Source organism: Pan troglodytes, chromosome 23 (assembly GCF_028858775.2).
Source record: "Pan troglodytes isolate AG18354 chromosome 23, NHGRI_mPanTro3-v2.0_pri, whole genome shotgun sequence".
Classification (NCBI taxonomy): domain Eukaryota; kingdom Metazoa; phylum Chordata; class Mammalia; order Primates; family Hominidae; genus Pan; species Pan troglodytes.
Window position 1 is genome coordinate 42,170,639 of NC_086016.1, and position 18,772 is coordinate 42,189,410.

At 42.3% G+C, this 18,772-nt stretch overlaps 1 protein-coding gene across 13 annotated transcripts in view; it reads left to right on the forward strand.

The window, feature by feature from the left end:
* Positions 1 to 18,772, forward strand: part of TNRC6B (trinucleotide repeat containing adaptor 6B) — a 278,141-nt gene that overhangs the window by 128,502 nt on the left and 130,867 nt on the right. For 4 of the 13 annotated variants that reach the window (XM_016939213.4, XM_024352850.3, XM_054675835.2 and 1 more), the window contains exon 1: positions 4,117 to 4,355. The exons of the other annotated variants lie outside the window; for them this stretch is intronic. In XM_016939213.4, coding sequence (XP_016794702.3) covers positions 4,351 to 4,355 — 5 coding nt within the window. In that variant the 5' untranslated portion in view covers positions 4,117 to 4,350. Of the gene's footprint in view, positions 1 to 4,116; positions 4,356 to 18,772 lie in introns of those variants that run through there. 13 annotated transcript variants of the gene reach the window in all.

Sequence of the window (18,772 nt, forward strand, 5' to 3'; positions counted from 1 at the left end):
TTTTTTTTTTTTTTTTTTTTTTTTTTTTTTTTGAGACAGAATCTCATTCTGTTGTCCAGGCTGGGGTGCAGTGGCATGATCTTAGCTCACTGCAACCACCATCTCCCAGGTTCAAGTAATTGTCCTGCCTTAGCCTCCCAAGTAGCTGGGATTACCAGCATGTAGCACCATGCTCAGCTAAATTTTGTATTTTGAATTGGGTTTTCACCATGTTGGCCAGGCTGGTCTTGAACTCCTGACCTCAGGTGATCTGCTTGGCTCAGTCTCCCAGAGTGCTGTGATTACAGGCGTGAGCCACCACGCCCAGCCTTTTTCTAGATTTTTGAGTTAAATACTCAGTTCAGTTATTTTTCAATCTTGTTTTCTTCTTTTTTTTCTTTTTCTTTTTCTTTTTTAGAGACAGAGTTTTGCTCTATTGCCGCAGCTGGAGGGTAGTGGCATGACCTTGCTCACTGCAGCTCACTGCAACCTGCAGCCTCCACCTTCTGGCTTCAAGTGATTCTTGAGCCTCAGCCTCCTGAGTAGTTGGGACTACAGGCGTGTGCCACTATGCCCAGCTAATTTTTGTTATTTTTAGTAGAAACGGGATTTTGCCATGTTGGCCAGGCTGGTCTCGAACTCCTGGCCTCAAGTGATCCACCCACCTCGGCATCCCAAAGTGCTGGGATTACAGGTATAAGCCACCACGCCTGGCCAATCATGTTTTCTGATAAAAATATTTTGAGGAATGGTATGTAACCTCCAAAGGTGCCAGCTTTGAAAGATAACAGTCATTTGAATGTTCTTGTTTTTAGTTTTAGAAAATAATTTTTATGGCCGAGGCCAGCGGATCACAAGGTGATCACGAGGTGATTTAGTGAAACCCCGTCTCTACTACAAATACAAAAAAATTAGCTGAGCGTGGTGGCAGGCACCTATAGTCCCAGCTACTCGGGAGGCTGAGGCAGGAGAATGGCGTGAACCTGGGAGGCGGAGCTTGCAGTAAGCCGAGATAGCACCACTGCACTCTAGCCTGGGCGACAAAGCGAGACTCCATCTCAAAAAAAAAAAAAAAATTTTATTTCTTTGTATCCTTACCTCACAATAATATAATTTTAAAATATTGTCTAATTGTTAATATGAAAAAAGTATAATAAATCTATCACAGAATCTATTATGTCTGGAAACACAAGGGAGAAATAATGTATTTATTGCACTTGTTTGTTTTAGATAAACGATTAGACTAATTGTATTAAATTTAGAGGTATTGCATAGAAAAGATGATGTGGAGGTTAAGGAAAAAATATTCAGTGGCCGGGCGCAGTGCCTCATGCCTGTAATCTCAGCACTTTGGGAGGCTGACGTGGGCAGATCACGAGGTCAGGAGTTCGAGACCAGCCTGGCCAACATGGTGAAACCCTGTCTCTATTAAAAATACAAAAATTATCTGGGCATGGTGGCATGTGTCTGTAATCCCAGCTACTCAGGAGGCTGAGACAGGAGAATCGCTTGAACCCAGGAGGTGGAGGTTGCTGTGAGCCGATACCGTGCCACTGCACTCCAGCCTGGGTGACAGAGCAAGACTCTGTCTCAAAATATATATATATATGTTTTCAGCATATTACTTGAAATTAGAACCAATATTTTATTTAAAATATGTTTGTTCTGTTTCCAAACTTTTCATGCAGTTTGCTATTTAACACTTACAAGGCAACACATATAAATATTTGTATACAATAATATTCTACACTGGGGAATGGAGACTTAGCAAAGTTCAGTTTCATAAAGAAAGCATGTCCATCACAAATTAAAACAAGGTGGATGTTCAGTCTCCACACATTTTTACAAATCGAGCCAGCTACAAGCAAGTAGGCTTTCAGTAACTCATCTGGAAGGTATTGGAAGGATAAAAATAGACTAAATAATCAGAATTTCCATTCTAGGAGTTTCCTGCTTTTTCCTGCATCTCAATTGTCAGTGCAGGGCCTGGCTATTTCACTCAGTGCTAGGCAAAGACAGTGGAAGCTTGTTAAGCCACAGCTATTCAGGCTGCCAGATTGTCCAGGCATTGGCCTTTGCCTGCCATGAAACAGCTCCTTTCCTGTCGTCATATCTGAGTGGAAAGAGCAAAGGCGGGAGACTGTATAAAGACCCACAAGCCAGGATGACAACAAGTGTGTGGGATTTTACAAGCATTCGTAGGTTCCTTTTCAAGGAAAGCCAGGTTTCTAGAATCCATCAGTTGTCTGCTGGCTGGCATGGCAGCCTAGTTTATGGGAGAAGCACACTAGGGAATCCTCCCTTTTCTGGCTTATAGAGATAGGTGGAGTCGATAGTCACAGGGCATTCTCATGCGCTTTTTTTTCTTTTTTTTTTTGAGATGGAGTTTCACTCTTGCTGCCCAGTCTGGAGTGCAATGGCGCGATCTCGGCTCACCACAACCTCCGCCTCCCGGGTTCAAGCGATTCTCCTGCTAAGCTCAGCCTCCCTAGTAGCTGGGATTACAGGCATGTGCCACCACGCTGGCTAATTTTGTATTTTTAGTAGAGACGGGGTTTCTCCATGCTGGTCAGGCTGGTCTCGAACTCCCGACCTCAGGTGATCTGCCCGCCTCGGCCTCCCAAAGTGCTGGGATTACAGGTATGAGCCACCGCGCCCGGCCTCATGCGCTTTTTACCATTTTAGTTACTTTCTTTCCTGAAGCCGTCCTTAAAACATAGATGAATGCGAGTTTCTGGGAACTATGTGACCCTCATTCCCCTACATTTTTTATATTCAGGTGGCAGATTTCCTCCTACTCAGCCCAGCCCTTCTGAATAGGGTCCAAGTCATTGATTTATTCATTTATTTACCTCCTATGTGGTGTTTGGTGTGGAGCCTCACAGAGCAGTGAAGACGTGGTGTTTTTCCTTATACAGTTTACAGTCTCCTGGGGAAGACTAATGTTAAGCACATTCTTTCATAAATTGCAATTATGACCATTGCTCTGAAGAAGTAGTAAAGGATATTATGGGAGTGTTAACAGGAGGGCCTGGTCTGGACTGCGAGGGTCAAGAAGCCTTCCCAGGGTGGAGGCGAACTTTTGAGATGGCCAGGAAAAGATGAACAGAACTACTCAAAGAAGCCAAGTGCAGAGTTTCAGAGGTGAAAGAAACCAAAGATACCATCTAGGGAAGCCCAATCTCCGCCGGCTACCAATGACAAAATGAGTGCAGGCAGGGTGGGAGGATGGGTAAGGGACTGACTTACTTGCTGTTAGCAGTGAAGTTACACAGCCTGTGAGCCGTGGGGGCTGGAGATGCAAACCGAGCTTGGGTTTCTTAAGTGGGTAGGAGTGGAGATGTATATGCGAAGGAGAAGGGATTAGGAGTGGTGGAAACCAGGTAGGTTTTAATTTAGTGCCTAGTCTCCCTCAGCTGCAGAGCTACCTCCTGCGGTGGGGGAGGGGATTAAAGATGACTCAGACCTGCCCTAGCCCAGAGAAACTCCGTTTGCAGTGCTGAAGCATAGTTTTTATTTGGGTTTGGGGGGAGGAGGTACTGAACACACATACAGGCAAAACAATAAGTGTAGAGTTCAGAATTGGGAAACCAGTTCCTCTTCTGCAGCTGTTCAGCTGTGTGATTTGGGATAAGTCACTTAACCTTTCTGAATTGCAGTTCAGTTTATACTTTTGTGCGTTTCTTTCAGTCTTTTTCTATACATTTTAGGAGTTTCTTAGAGATCAGTCGTGCCCTATATTTCACCTCATTCTTTCAAAGCTAAAGCCTCTTGTTTGGTAGAGCTGTGTTTCAGCCCCTTTTACAGAGCAGTTTGCCAGCCTGTGCTTGCCCAAACATCTAGAGAATAACTAGCAAGCGAGCCAGGAGAAGATCCAGGAGCTGTAAGAATCGTTAGCAACTGAGCATATTTCTATAAACCAATAAAGGTTTTTCTGTTTTGTTCATCTGTTACCCTTATGCTGTTGCCACTTTCACATGCAGTGTCTGTAGGCGGAGAGTATGAGATAACAGCATTTCACAAATGAAAGTGAGTGGAAAAGGGCTGCTTCCCCTTTAAGGCAGTCTCAGCTCCAGCTCCCTCCCCTTTCCTGATTGACAAACCTACCCGAAGTCACATGATCTGCCTCTATTTGAAGGTCACAAAAAGCTGCTTCCTTTAGAGACAGAGAGGGAGAGAGAGAGCAAGAGGGAGAGTGTGTGAGAGAGAGTTAGTTCAAGCCAAAATGGCCGACAGAGTCTCTGCTGGTTTCTGAATATTTAAAATACAAAAAAACAGATAGACAAAAAGAATTCATTTTTTGGACCTTTTTTCATTTCCATTTCTACCTTGTATGCCTCAATTTGCTGGATTTAAGCACTGCTGCACTTTATGAGGTTGGTAAATATTTTCAATTTTTTTAAACCAATTGATTTATATGGATCTTGTCTAACTGTTTTCACTGGTGGTGTTGCAAATAGACATTTGTCTAGCATGGAGACTGGCTTCAGACATTTCGTGGATCTGTGTAAATCAGACCCGTGATGTACTTTGGTTCGGCATTTTAGAAATGGAAAAGACGTGGTAAAATATTTAGATTTTGAAGTGATTTAATTGCACTTTTAATGTATATGCAGATTTTCATCATCGTTTCTATCTTGCAATAAATGAAGCTGCGAGTAATTGGAAATTTGCTATTTAGAAAGAGGTTTTTAAAAAACACAGACCTCCCCCTCCCCCCTTAAATCTGCTGCAAAAATTTGCATAAATATAAATGGGTTTGCATTCTTTCGGCTGCTAAGGCCGACAAAGGATCTGGGAGGGCAAGCCCTAGAACGGGAAAGCCTTTTTCTATCTTTTTATTTTTTAAACTGGGCCCTCCTTCCTAGAGAGATGTAAAACCTAAAGTAAGACCTAATACATTTTAAACATCAGGTTGGGGGCGGGTGAACACCAGGAGGTTTGGGGTTTGTAGATTCCCCTGCTTGAAAACCTCCCAAGCAATATGTGGCTCACCCCTCTCCTTTCTGCGCGCGCTCATTTGCACTGGGTCTCTGTGTGTGTTCTCAAATGTGCAGCCAGATGCGCTTTTATTTTGATCCTGGATTCAACCAAAGGGTAGGACTATGTTGTAAACATGGTGTTTTAAAGATATGAACAGCTATTCACCGCGATTAGAAATTATTTCTTTATCAGTTCTCCCTGTGTATTAGCCTTCTTCATTCCTCACGAAATAAAATTTTTGTTTAATTTTACACAGATGCAAAACTGGGTTTTTCAGCATAAATTCATCGTGTGGGTGTGTGGTTGCCTGTTTCGGCCATGTATCCACTGCGAAGTGGTCATTTAGGGTCACATGTATAAGTAGCAGTCTATGTGATTGTTAGTAACCCCTGAAGCTGTGCAGTGCCTGAAGTTAAATTCCATTACTCCTAATGCAGGATTCTGGAAGCCTGAGAGCAGGGAGGAAAGAAAGCTGAAAACTTGCTTTCTCAGAGCCTCCTCCCCCTATCATTGTGAGAGTGTGATGTAATGCTTCTCGGTCTGGTGGGCTGAAAGGATTGTAGTTTGTGATGTGGCGGGTAAATTGCCCCCACCCCTGGGTAAATTACTCCACCCCCCTGAGCACATCCCTGGCTCTGAGAGGCCTTGTTTTCTTTTCTCTTTTTTTCCTAATTTGTATCCTCCTGATTTATGCTGTGGCATATTGGCATGAGAAAGAGACTGTTCTTCTAAATCTGTTACAAAGTATAGTTTAGAAACGGCATTTAAAATATGCAAATGGGTTGAATTGTCATATCCCCATCATTAAATATGTAGACGTGGATTAAAGCTAATTAAGCATAAATGGAATAATTTTGATCAGAAAGGAGCAGTGTTTTTTGTTGTTTCCTTTTTAATTAATCTAATTATGAGATGCTTACTGGGCCTGAAAGTGTTAAAAAAAGATAAAGTGGAAAAAATGCTGGACCATTTTGAAAATTTGACAGTCTGGAAGAGGGTGTGTGGTGCTTTCAAAAGCTTTATTCACTCTTAAAATGGATTGGCCTCTTGTGCTGAAAATGGCCTGTTTCTTTGGGCCAATTGTGTGTAGATGAAGGGACTTTCACGCTAATTTAACAAAAAGACTTTCCATTTGAATACATAAGATAATTAAAGCCCTCTGTCTCTAACAAGCAAGGATTTTATTATTTTAAAAAATTAATGTTGTTATGTTAGTAATGGTAATAAATACAGAAGTGACTGTTTAGATTCACTGTAAATTTTTTGATGATATAAATTCAGCTTTTGTGTAAGAAGGATTGGAAACATTACATTAAAGAGGTAGTCTGGAACAAAGTTGTCTCTAAATTTTTTTACGGCTTGAATTTAAAGGGAAAAGATAGAGAAATTACCTTAGTGATAGAGAATGTTGCATTGTGGTAGACCTAAAGGAAAATCAGCTCTGATTTTTGTTGCTGTTTTTCTGAAAATGAAAGCACTTTTTTGGGGCTTTGCTTGTTATATGATTCATTTTACACCTATTTCCTAAAGTTGGTCTTACTGAAGAGGAGAGAAAACCTAGGCTTTCCATGTTTTGCCATTATCTTGTTTTTGTGGCTGTGTAAACATATGAATGGCAGGTTAATTCAGTTTGCAGAGAGGAGGAACCAGAGCAGGGTACTTGCTGTCTTAGGCAGAACAGAGAATGATACAATGAATGCCATTTGATTCTTTGAAATGTTTTTTATAAATATTCTTTTCCCCTAGATAATTAAAAGGTGAGATAAATAAGACCTGGCTTCACGTATGGGAAGCATTGTGGCTCTGGTGAGTTGATAGCTCGACTGCCATTTTGGATCTCAGATCCTGCAGAGCCAATCCTTCTGGCTCACCAACACGATGGTCATCCAGAAGGAAATGAAAATGAGTAATCAATTAAGTGTGCAGATGGATAGTATTTAATTTGTGCCTTCTGTTGAAGTTTTCTTTCTGTGAGTACTGTGAATTGAAGCTTTAAAGACTTTAAAGATGTGGCCGATGTTATGAAGAGCAATATCCAGGGGTGTTGGAACTTGCACGTTGTAGTTTTACTTTTTAAAAATGAGATGGCATATGCAGAGGAAGTTTCTTATTGGAGAAAGTGAATATAATCCCTGTTAACTGCCCGCCCCCCCCCCCCACCAATCTATATTTCCTAATGCTGGATCGACTAGTGATAATACCACAACATTACTCTGTCTCAGAAAAAAATGTCACAGGTTCATGACTGAAAGATCACAAAAATTGGTAGCGTTCATCAGAAGTGGTATCTCAATTTTAAAGTGCTTTTCAGTCATTCCATCTGGTTCCCAGAAAGGAAGCTTTGGCATCTTTGATATATGGTGCAAACTCAGCTCTGTTCTTCAGCTGTGAATGGCCATTTGTTATTCTGTGTCGCCACTCGGATGGTCCTTTAAAAATAAACTTCCGAACATTGAAGCAGAGACTTCTAAGGCTTCTCCAGCTCTTCAGCTCTACAAGAGACACTAAAAGAGTGTTATGCGATGATGAGACCTTCAGGTTCTGCAGAGCAGGCTGAGCAGCTCTGGCTATTGAGGACCACCCTGAGGAATAAGGGTGGTCCTCACCCTACTCAGCTGCTCCTCACCCTACCCAGCTGCTCCATGACTGAAAAGTTTGGGAAGATTTTAATTTTTATAACTCAGATCATATAATCATTGATCATCTGCAGTTTAAGCTGGACACAGCCCTGAGGCAATGCAGATAGATGAATGTACTTTGTCCCTTTCCTCAAGGAGTACCAGGTCAGCATTATTGGTAAACAGATCGTCACAACTTGGCAGTTTATGTGCAATATTCAGAGCAGGTTACAGAAGTATCTGAGTATCTGCATTAGGAGGGTCCTTGTTTTAAAATTTCTTAAAGAAGCCAAATAGGCCAGTCGTGGTGGCTCACGCCTGTGATCACTTTGGGAGTCCCAGGCAGGCTGATTGCTTGAGCTCAGGAGTTTGAGACCAGCCTGGGCAACATGGCAAAACCCTGTCCCTACAAGAAATTTTAAACAAAATTAGCTGGGCATGGTGGCTCACGCCTGTCATCTCAACTACTCAGGAGGCTGAGAGGTGAAAGGATAGTTTGAGCGAGTGATGTTGACACTGCAGTTAGCCAGGATCGTGCCACTGCATTCCAGCCTAGGAAACAGCTAGACCCTGTCTCAAGAGGAAAAAAAAAAAAGCCGGCCGGGCGTGGTGGCTCACGCCTGTAATCCCAGCACTTTGGGAGGTCGAGGTGAGTGGATACAAGGTCAGGAGTTCGAGACCAGCCTGGACAATATGGTGAACCCTTGTCTCTACTAAAAATACAAAAAAACTAGCCGAGGGTGGTGGCGCCTGCCTGTAATCCCAGCTACTCGGGAGGCTGAGGCAGGAGAATCGTTTGAACCCAGGAGTCGGAGGTTGCAGTGAGCCGAGATTGTGCCACTGCACTCCATCCTGGGCAGTACAGGGAGACTCCGTCTCAAAAAAAAAAAAAGAAAAAAGAAAAAAGAAGCCAAATAATTACCCCATTTAATAATTTTTAGTTATTTAGATATTAGACTTCTTTAAGTGGAACTTGTTTCTGTCTGGTGGCTGGGGAGAGGGACAGCATATGCTAATTGTTTCTCTGTACAGTATTGTTCGTGGATTTACTCTAATCCCACTTTCCTCACCTGCTTCTTGTGATTAAGACGGGTGTCGGGGTTAGGGTGGAGTGAATTGAAGCCACTTGGCCAGAAAAGGGATTTATTTAACTCATGGCAGTGACATCTTAACATTGTTTTCTTCTTTCCTTTCCATCATATATTTATTCAGCAGTAATTTATTAAGCACTGATGTAGGTGCTGGGGCATCTAAGAATTAATTTGGCCCATTGCCTTCAATAGTTTGGTTCATGTGGAAATATTTGCCATCTGGTGACTAACTATATAACTTACTGCTTTAGGTTATGACTGAGATAACTCCTTAGTTATCTTTTCTGATAATCAGGGAATGAGTGGTAATTTTTTGCTTCTGGTAGTTTTGGAGACTTCATTGAAGGTTTGACTTGATAGTCACTTTATTAAACATTGTCTTTAGCTCTGTGCACTATCTCTTCAAAATTATCTTTTGCATTACCTCTGAGAACTTTGCAACCTGGAATTGCCTTCCTAGTTATTTTATCACATCCTTCAATTTTACTTTTTTAACACTCCTAAATTGTATCACCATCTGAAATTATTTGTGTATGGTACGTCTCCACAATACTATCCGGTTTCCTGAAAGCAGAGACCTTATCTGTTTTCCTCACTGTTGTATCCCCAACATCTAGAACAGGGCTTGGCAGGAGTAGATGTTGAGTGAAAATGTGTGAGTATAAGGTCACCAGGACTCACTGTGTGACGATGGTAGGCTCATTTCCTCACCAGCAAAATGGGGATAATATATTGTTGCGACGCATAAAGGAAATGCTATATGTGAGGGCTAGGCACCTAGTCTTGTTGCTTAGTAAGTGTTTCCTTCCCCTTTGCTGTATCTCCCTTTGTTGAATGAACCAGAAAGGCTTTTATGGCCCCGCAGAATGGCTCTGTTCTTTCTCATGGCTACCAGGATCATGAAGCCTGTACAGTGATTGCACAGAGCTTTAGCCTGCACAAGGACAGGAGCAGCACGGAGCCTTTTCTTTTTATTCAAGTCCCTACATTCCTGTGGTCTGATGTCGTCTCTTCATAACTCTCCAGTTTCCTTCAGGCTGTGCCTCTGTGTTGTATCCACGTTTACTTGGCTGTTTTTCATACATTCTGTGCTTTGCATCAGAAGGTTCTCAGCAATTTCAAATGAATTGGTCTTAGAGTTTACAAGGCAAAGGAGAACATTGAATACAGCGTTTTCTCCCTCATTGTGATTATTCTGGGCCCACACATGTAAATTCTGTTTATTTGACCAAATTATTACTAGGTTTTTTTTTTTTTTTAATATGAGATGGAGTCACTCTGTCGCCCGGGCTGGAGTGCAGTGGCGTGATCTTTGCTCACTGCAACCTCCGCCTCCTGGGTTCAAGCGATTCTTTTGCGTCAGCCTCCCGAGTAGCTGGGATTACAGGCGCCTGCCACTACACCCAGCTAATTTTTTGTATATTTTAGTAGATACAGTGTTTCGGCATGTTGGCCAGGCTGATCTCGAACTCCTGACCTTGTGATTCACCTGCCTCGGCCTCCCAAAGTTCTGGGATTACAGGCATGAGCCACCGTGCACAACAGCCAGTTTTGACTCAATGGGCAAAATGAAAATTTAGGTCCATTGCCCACTTTATACAATGCTGTTGAATTAATATGGGTGACAGAAAAATGGCTTTCATTCATTGACGTTGGAATTTGTTTTTTAAAAAACTTAGAAAATGATCTGTTTACTCATTCATTCTGCAAATAATTACTGAGTGCTTTTCACATGCCAGGTGTTGATAAGTACAAGTACAAGCCTAGCAGTAGTGTGAAGATTTTCTCCAGACACGACTGCTGAAGTTAGAGAATAGATGCAAGGGGCTGGCTGGTGCTCAGGGTGTTGGGGGGTTACAAAGGGTGGACACCTAGAGAGATAACAGCTTCTGCAAAGACCACGGGGCACTAGTGGACATTGGCATATTTGGGGAACAGCATAGAGAGTACTTTGACATGGTTGGAGTGTCGTGTGCTTAAGGGAAGAAATAATCTGAGAAATGAGAGGTAAGCTGAAAAACTAAGCCTTGACCAGATGCAGAAGAGTGTATAAGCCACGTTTGAAAGTCTTTTTCCTGAGAACAGTTGAAGGGTTTTAAGTGGGAAAGTCACTTGTTCAGATTGGATTTTTGAAAGACGATTCTGGTGTGTTGTGGAAACTGGCTGGGACATTGCACGTAAGACCAGATGATACTGTAGTAATCTCAGGTCATAGTGGCCTGGACTGACAACAGAGTTGGGGACAAATGAATGAGTTCCAGAGGCATTTAGGAAGATTTCGGAGGAGTTGGTCATTGGGTATGAGAAGATGGGGTTGGAGAAATGTAAAATAACACCTGTGTCTCTGGCTGGCTTCTTGTGGGAATGGTGCCACCATTCGTTGAGTTAGGGTGCATTTAGATGAGGCACAGGTGTGGGGTTGAGATTATGAGTTCAGTTTTGGAATCGTTGAATCCTGAGATATCCAGGTGAAAGGCTGGAGTAATTACAGGCCCGGTCTGGAGATAAAGACTTAAGAGTTACCAGTAGTTCCAAATTTACAAAAAAAAATTTTTTTTCTTTTTGAGACGGAGTCTTGCTCGCCAGGCTGGAGTGCAGTGGCACAATCTTGGCTCACTGAAACCTCTGCCTCCCGGGTTCAAGCGATTCTCCTGTCTCAGCCTCCCGAGTAGCTGGGATTACAGGCATGTGCCACCACGGCCAGCTAATTTTTGTATTTTTAGTAGAGACGAGGTTTCACCATGTTGGCCAAAATGGTCTCGTTCTCTTTACCTTGTGATCCGCCCACCTCAGCCTCCCAAAGTGCTGGGATTACAGGTGTGAGCCACCACACCTGGCAAGATTTTCCTTTTTAAGTTGATTTCTTTGGTAAGGTGTCCAAAGATGGCATACCTGTACTATGCAGTGCAAGGTGCTGTTCAGTGCTATTAAGGGAATACTATACTATTTTATAAAGATAAGGCCATATACTCTCATTACCATAGTGATTATTAGAAGTACCAAAGGAGTTTGAGGGAGGAGAGACACTGATTTTAACTGTGTTGATCAGAGAAAGCTTTGTTGAGGACTTTGTATTTGAGTGGAACTCTACAGATTGGGCAGAATGGTGGTGAGTAGACTCATGGCAGGCTGTATTAGCTAGAGGAAGGTGGAGGAGGACTAGGTGTGTCCAGGGAGGATTGAGGGGAGGTTGCACACGTGTACAGGAGCTGAGTGCCTGCTGAGTAGTTTGTATTGCTATGGTAGACGGTGGGGACCTGTTGAAAATTTGATGGCAGTGCAGTGAGAATTTTGATATGGCAGTGGTGCAGAGGAGGACTTGGTGGGGGGGCACTGATTAAAGGAAGAATTGAGAGACAGGCAGGCCAGTTAGGGGATAAAAGGGCTGTTATGAAAGGTCCTGCTATAAGGCTATGGCCATGCGACTAGGGACCAGGTTTTTAAGGTGAATGATGGGAATCTTCAACCAAAAGGAAGATGACGCATTCCAGGTCAGACTTACTGAATTGGAGAATTTGGTGGGTCTTGGCAATGGAACTGGTTAGCAGGCAGCTGGCAGTGTGGATCTGCAGCTTGAGAAAGAGGTCAGAAGTGGAGATAAAGACTTGGAAGGCTTCCACGTGGAAGTGATAGTCGAAGCTAAGGGAGAGGATGAGGTCACCATGGGAGTGTAAAGAATAGAAAAAAGAACTGAGAATGAGACCTTGGGGACGGGAAGAGAAAGAGGACCTGGGAAAGGATAAAAAGAACGGTGGCTCTGTAGGACAGTCATTCCTCATCACAGAAGATGAGGGAAGAACTGTTCGATCACAGGTGTGGGCAGCAGTTCAAATGCTGCACAGGAAGAAAAGTATTTGGTTATGGCAACATTCCCGAACCTGGTGTTGGGAGGTGTTCCAGTGTTGGTTTGGGAATCATTCGATGGCACCAGCACCGCCCAGTAGAAACAGAATGCAAGCCACATGTGTTATTTTAAATTTTCCAGGAGTCACATTAAAAAAGTAAACAGTCCAGGCACGGTGGCTCACACCTGTAATCCCAGCACTTTGGGAGGCCAAGGGGAGCGGATCACAAGGTCAGGAGATCGAGACCATCCTGGCCAACATGGTGAAACCCCATCTCTACTAAAAATACAAAAATTAGCCGGGCGTGGTGGCGGATGCCTGTAATCCCAACTACTTGGGAGGCTGATGCAGGAGAATTGCTTGAACCTGGGAGGCTGAGGTTGCAGTGAGCCGAGATCACGCCACTGAACTCCAGCCTGGGTGACAGAACAAGACTCCATCTCAAAAAAAAAAAAAAAAAATTAAAAATAAAAAGAAATAAGTGAAATTAATTTCAGTAATATCGACTTTATTTATGTAAAATATTGTCAATTCAACATATTATTGATTTTAAAATGTTAACGCAGCATTTTACATTTTTTTTGTACCAAGACTTTGAAACCTGGTGTGTATCTTAGGCTTACAACACATTTCAGTTCAAACATAAAATTTTCGTTGGAAATACTTGATTTGCTTTTAGATTTCGTAAAACTTACTACTTTTTCATGGAAAAGTAGGTTCACATACCCACGTTTTTCCAAACATAAAAAAGTTTTCCAGCAATGGAAATAAGTGTCAGTTTTTAGATTTAAATTAATTAAAATACAGTTAAAAATTCAGTTTGAGTGGCACTAGTCTCATTGCAAGTGCACAGTAGCCACATGCGGCTACTCTGTTGGACAGCACAGGGAGGGTTATGCGAAGTAAAATAGGCTACTGTACAGCGGATGTGCACTCTGAAAATACCCAAAATGGTTTAGCACCATCGCAAAGCATTTCACAGGATTAGTGTTTCTTAGAATACATGTTGGCTTATCCTAGTGGAATTTTTAGAATTAGAAGGGTCAAATCTCTAATTTTGAATGTGAGGAGACAAACTTTTTATGAAAGTACACGATTCCAAAATTTGAAATAGTGTTTGGGCTACAGTCAGCAGAATGGTACATTGGTAGAAGTTCCTAAACATACCGGTTTGTGCCATGTTTCTGAAATGCTTGGTGCAGAGGCTTACACTTAAAAACAGATCCAGCAGGAGGGGTGGGAGCATTCCTGTTACTGTTTGTGAGTTTCTTTTGCACTCCCTGGAGTCAGTGAGGTGGTGGCTTCAGGTTGGGGGGATGAAGTTAGGATTGCTTTAAGTCAGTGTCCCAGCCTCCCTGTGTGGTGGAGGTGTGAGGTGGGAGAGGGTGCCACCAGGCTAATTATGTTGTGCTTGTCTCTCACTTTTCTTATCTCACTTTTCTCCGTTTAGGCCCAGATTGTCACACTCATTGTGTACTTTTTGCCGACCTGGGCCAATTGAACGCATATTTACTAAATACGGGTGGGTTTTTTCAGTTTATAAAAAGCAGGTTCAAAGATTTTCATTTAATTATCTCATTGATTGAGACTGCTTTGCAGCTGTCAACTAGACCATCTAAGTGATAACCAGTAAAGATAGAAAGGATCTTGAATCTGGCCGGGTACGGTGGCTCACGCCTGTAGTCCCAGCACTTTGGGAGGCTGAGGCGGGTGGATCACCTGAGGTCAGGAGTTTGAGACCAGCCTGGCCAACATGGTGAAACCTCGTCTCTACTAAAAATACAAAAAATTAGCTGGGCGCCTGTAATCCCAGCCACTTGGGAGACTGAGGTAAGAGAATCGCTTGAACCTGGGAGGCGGAGGTTGCAGTGAGCTGAGATCACACCATTGCACTCCAGCCTGGGCGACAGAGCAACACTGTGTCTCAAAAAAAAATAAAACAAAATAAAGAAATGATCTTGAATCCTGCTTGGAATCAAACCTTGTTCACACTGGAGAGAGTAAGTGCTGGTTTTTGGTTACTACATGATTTCATTTCAGTTGACATAGAGAAGCTTATTTTTCTGTGAAGTGCCCTGTCAGAGTTTGGGATATCAGCTATTCAATCTTGTTTTTTGTTTGTTTAATCAGTATGACTTCTTACATTTTTGTTTTTCTTTAGAAGTGCATTTTGGTTATTCATTTATGCTTTTATAAAAACCAGACTGTATAGTGGTGAGCAGAAATAATGCCCTTTAATGCCTTAGTAAGGTCAGAGACCTAGCAGGTGATCGCGTGTGCTCCCCTCCAGGATCCCAGGGCAGCGAAGCTTGTGATCAGTTGCTGCCTCTTCTTGCCGTTGTTTCCTTTACCCCTCTGCTTACCGAAAATAATTGCTGTTCTTTTAATGCCAAGAAGTTCCCATTTATAAACTGAAGTTAGTTAGATAATTAGGTAGCGTAGAACAGTGGCTTTTAAACTTTTTGATTGGCTCTACTATAAAAAATTCAATTTGTATTGAAACCCATAGACATGTGAATGTTTATGCTGAAACAGAAGTATTTACTTTCTGATAATAAGTGTATGTAGTCAGATACAGTCTTTTAAGTCCACTTTGTATGGTACAGAACAAAACCCTAACAAGCTAATTCCAACCCACTAAATTGATTTAATGATCACTGAGGGTTGTCTTACCATGGTTTCAAAACATTTAGAAGGCACTACTCATGAGTTGCCCCATTTCAGCATATGATCCCCACTTTTGCTGGTCTAAGAATCATTTATCAGTCCCACTCAGTTATCATATCCACCAGATTTGTTAGTGACTTTTAGAAAACGTTAATTTGTTACTTCAGCAAGTAGAAGATGGATATTTTTGATGCCCAGAGTGTTGTCTTCCCCGTCCAGGGGATCTCATTCTGATCAAACCGAATTGGCCATCCATTCTGAGAAGTGGCTATTGATATATTTATATTGAGAAATGAATATGTGTTTATACTTTCTCCCCCAGATATTAGAGAAACTGAAGTGGGAAACACCTTTGTAGCTACCAGATTATGTATTCTCTTTTGGAAAAGCCTCATGGAAAACACTGCTGTGCTGTCTTCCAGCTTCCAGGTTTCACGAAGGCACATCTCTGAACTAGTAATATGTTCTGTTTTCAGAACACACTTCATTACATTTGATTAGTTCAGCATTTCCCGCTGTTTGTTGGGGTACTAATAGATTTGTCTGCCCAAAAAAAAAAAAAAAAAAAAGAGGTTTCTTTCCTAATTAAACTGAATTAAACTGGCCTTTCCTTGCTACAGGATTTCTTAACGTCTTTAGGGTGGGAATGTGCATTGGAAATCTTAGTGATGTATATATAAAATCTTCAAAGTGCCAGGTTTTTGTTTTTTAGTGTCCACTTGGGGAAATGCTTGATTAGCTTTCCATTTCAATTATCCCTTTCTAAAACTGGGTCTTAAGCAAACTGGAATTGGGTGTTTCCCAGGTCTCTTCAAACACTTTAATATGTTGGTTCCCAGACTTCGGTTTCAGGGAACTGTAAGGTTGAAAAAGACACATTGGGGTCCATCATGAGTTACTAGTTTGAAATTTGCCAAGTAAAGGCATTTTTGAAACTTACCATTTGTTACCATCATTTCAAAGAAAAAAAAATTTTAACAAAAAAGTAGAATGAACAGTCTCAGAATAAGAGCCATCTCATTAAATTGAATAAAGCTTTATGAAAATGATTACATTGTTTCCTTTTTCCCACAGATCATCACAGGTGCTAAAGTTTGGCATTTGGGAACCACATCCTAATTATAGACCATCTCTTAGTATGTATTACAATAAGTATGTGCTTGCTGGTTTTATTAGCCTCACTCATAGGAATAAACCTTATTTCAAGTCTGGGACTACCTTCCTTCATTCTTATTTATTGACTACCAAGATAATGATTTCATGACTCATCCTTTTAAAAAATTACTTTGTTCCATCTGAATATGCTGTGAGCAGATAACCATTCTACATTCGTGTCTGAAAAAAGAAAAACCAAGCCCACTCCATTAGGTGCTGAGCAGTTGTAGCATCTAGAATAGTACTCAAAACTTACAGCAAAATTTATCTGATTCAGTCTTGGAGGTTATGTAAAATGGCAAGTAGGTTATAAAACTTACATATCTGTGTTACTTGTATACATTTTAACCTGTTGGCTCTTCATGAGTTATGAAAATGGCCATGGCAGATTTTCTGTCATATTATGTACATTTTAATTTTTATGTCCATCATCGGCTGTTGCATTTTAAATGACAAAGACCTTAAATCTGGCAACCCCACATCAAATGTCCCTTCTGTCCCTGTCTCAGGGAGAGAAGGTGCTTCTTGGATGCACTTTACTCCTGTAATCAGGAGGGCCATGGCCAGCAGTTCTCTGGCCTGCCCTGGTGTGATAATGCTATCAGCTGGTTGTGGGAGTGGCTGCCCCAGCAAGGCCTGCTCCTTCTCCTTTTCGAAGAGTGCTGGGGCAGAGAGGGGAGGAGAGGAGAGGTTATGGTTAGCTGTGTCGGGTGTTTGGAAGCATTGGCATGCTGGGTAGACTTGAATTGGAGCTTGGTATAATCTAGGTCCTGTGTGATTGGAAAGATGTGTTTACTGCATCAGTATTTATTGAACAAATCTAATGTGTCAAGCACTGTATAGTGCTGGAAACAAGAAGGTAAAAAGACCTAGTTTTTATCTTTGGAACTCAACCAGTAATGCAAACAGACAGACACACAATGAGGCTGCCCATAATAAAGACGACGCTTCGGAATCCTTGAGGATAGAGAAGAGGAAGGGAATGGGAAAGTCTCCCCCAAGGAGGAAACATCTGAGCTGGGTCTTAATGGGCAGATAGGAGTTGCTTGGTGTGGTGGAGTGGTTAAGAACTGAGGTTCTGAAGTCAGGACAGCTGTGTGGTCAGATCAGCCCAGTGTTGAGCAGCTGTGCCATCTTGTGGGCCCCGGTTTTCTCATTGGTAAAGGGATAGTAATAGTACCCACCTCGAAGAGTGATCGTGAAGATTCAGTGAGAACTTGTTTCAGGTGTTTAACATGTTGCTTGGGTCAGCGTTAGCTACTGTTTTCATTATTGTTATTACTGGAATTGGATGTTTCCCAGGTCTCTTCCCTGCTCTGTTTCAGGCAGAAGAAATAGAATAAACAAGGACAAAGAGTTAGGGAGTGAATGGGAGAGTGGGAAATGGTGAGATATTAGTGGGGCACAAGGGTTAACTCTTTGGAGGAGAGCAGAAGGGTAGCTTGGAGTTGTAGTTTGATTGGTTTTGTATTCTAAGAAATTTGTTTTATTTTTATTTTTTTTAAACAAGACAGGTTCTCACTCTGTCATCCAGGCTGGAGTGCAATAGTGTGATCATAGCTCACTGTGACCTTGAACTCCTGGGCTCAAGCGATCCTCCTGCCTCAGCCTCCTGAGTAGCTAAGACTGCAAATGTGTGCCATCATGGCCAGCTTATTTATTTATTTAATTATTTAGAGACAAGAGTCTCATTCTGTTGCCCAGGCTGGAGTGCAGTGGCACGATCTCAGCTCACTGCCACCTCCACCTCCTGGGTTCAAGCAATTCTTTTGCCTCAGCCTCCCCAGTAGCTGGGATTACAGGCATGCACCACCATGCCCAGCTAATTTTTGTATTTTTAGTAGAGACGGGGTTTCGCCATGTTGGCCAGGCTGGTCTCAAACTCCTGACCTCAAGTGATCCACCTGCCTTACAGACGTGAGCCACCGCGCCCAGCCTATTTTTATTTTTTAGAGATAGGATCTTGCTTTTTTGCCTAGCCTGCTCCCAAACTCCTGACCTCAAGTGATTTTCCCACCTTGCCCTCCCAAAGTGCTGAGATAAGATCCAGCTGTGATTACAGGTGTGAGCAACTATGCCTGGCCCAGAAATTTGGATTTTATCCCGTAGAAAGCAGTTTTAAAAACTAAACTTGCCTCCACTCATTTTCATGTTAAGGATCCGGTGGAAGGGACAGGCAGTCAAAGCAAGAGGGACAAGTGGAGAACATAAATTAAGGTAGTGACCATAAAGATGGAAAGACCAGGCTGGGTGTGGTGGTTCATGCCTGTAATCCCAGCACTTTGGGAGGCTAAGGCGGGTGGATCACCTGAGGTCGGGAGTTGGAGACAGCCTAGCCAACGTGGTGAAACCCCGTCTCTACTAAAAATACAAAAATTAGCCAAGCATGGTGGTGCACACCTGTAGTCCCAGCTACTTTGGAGTCTGAGGCATG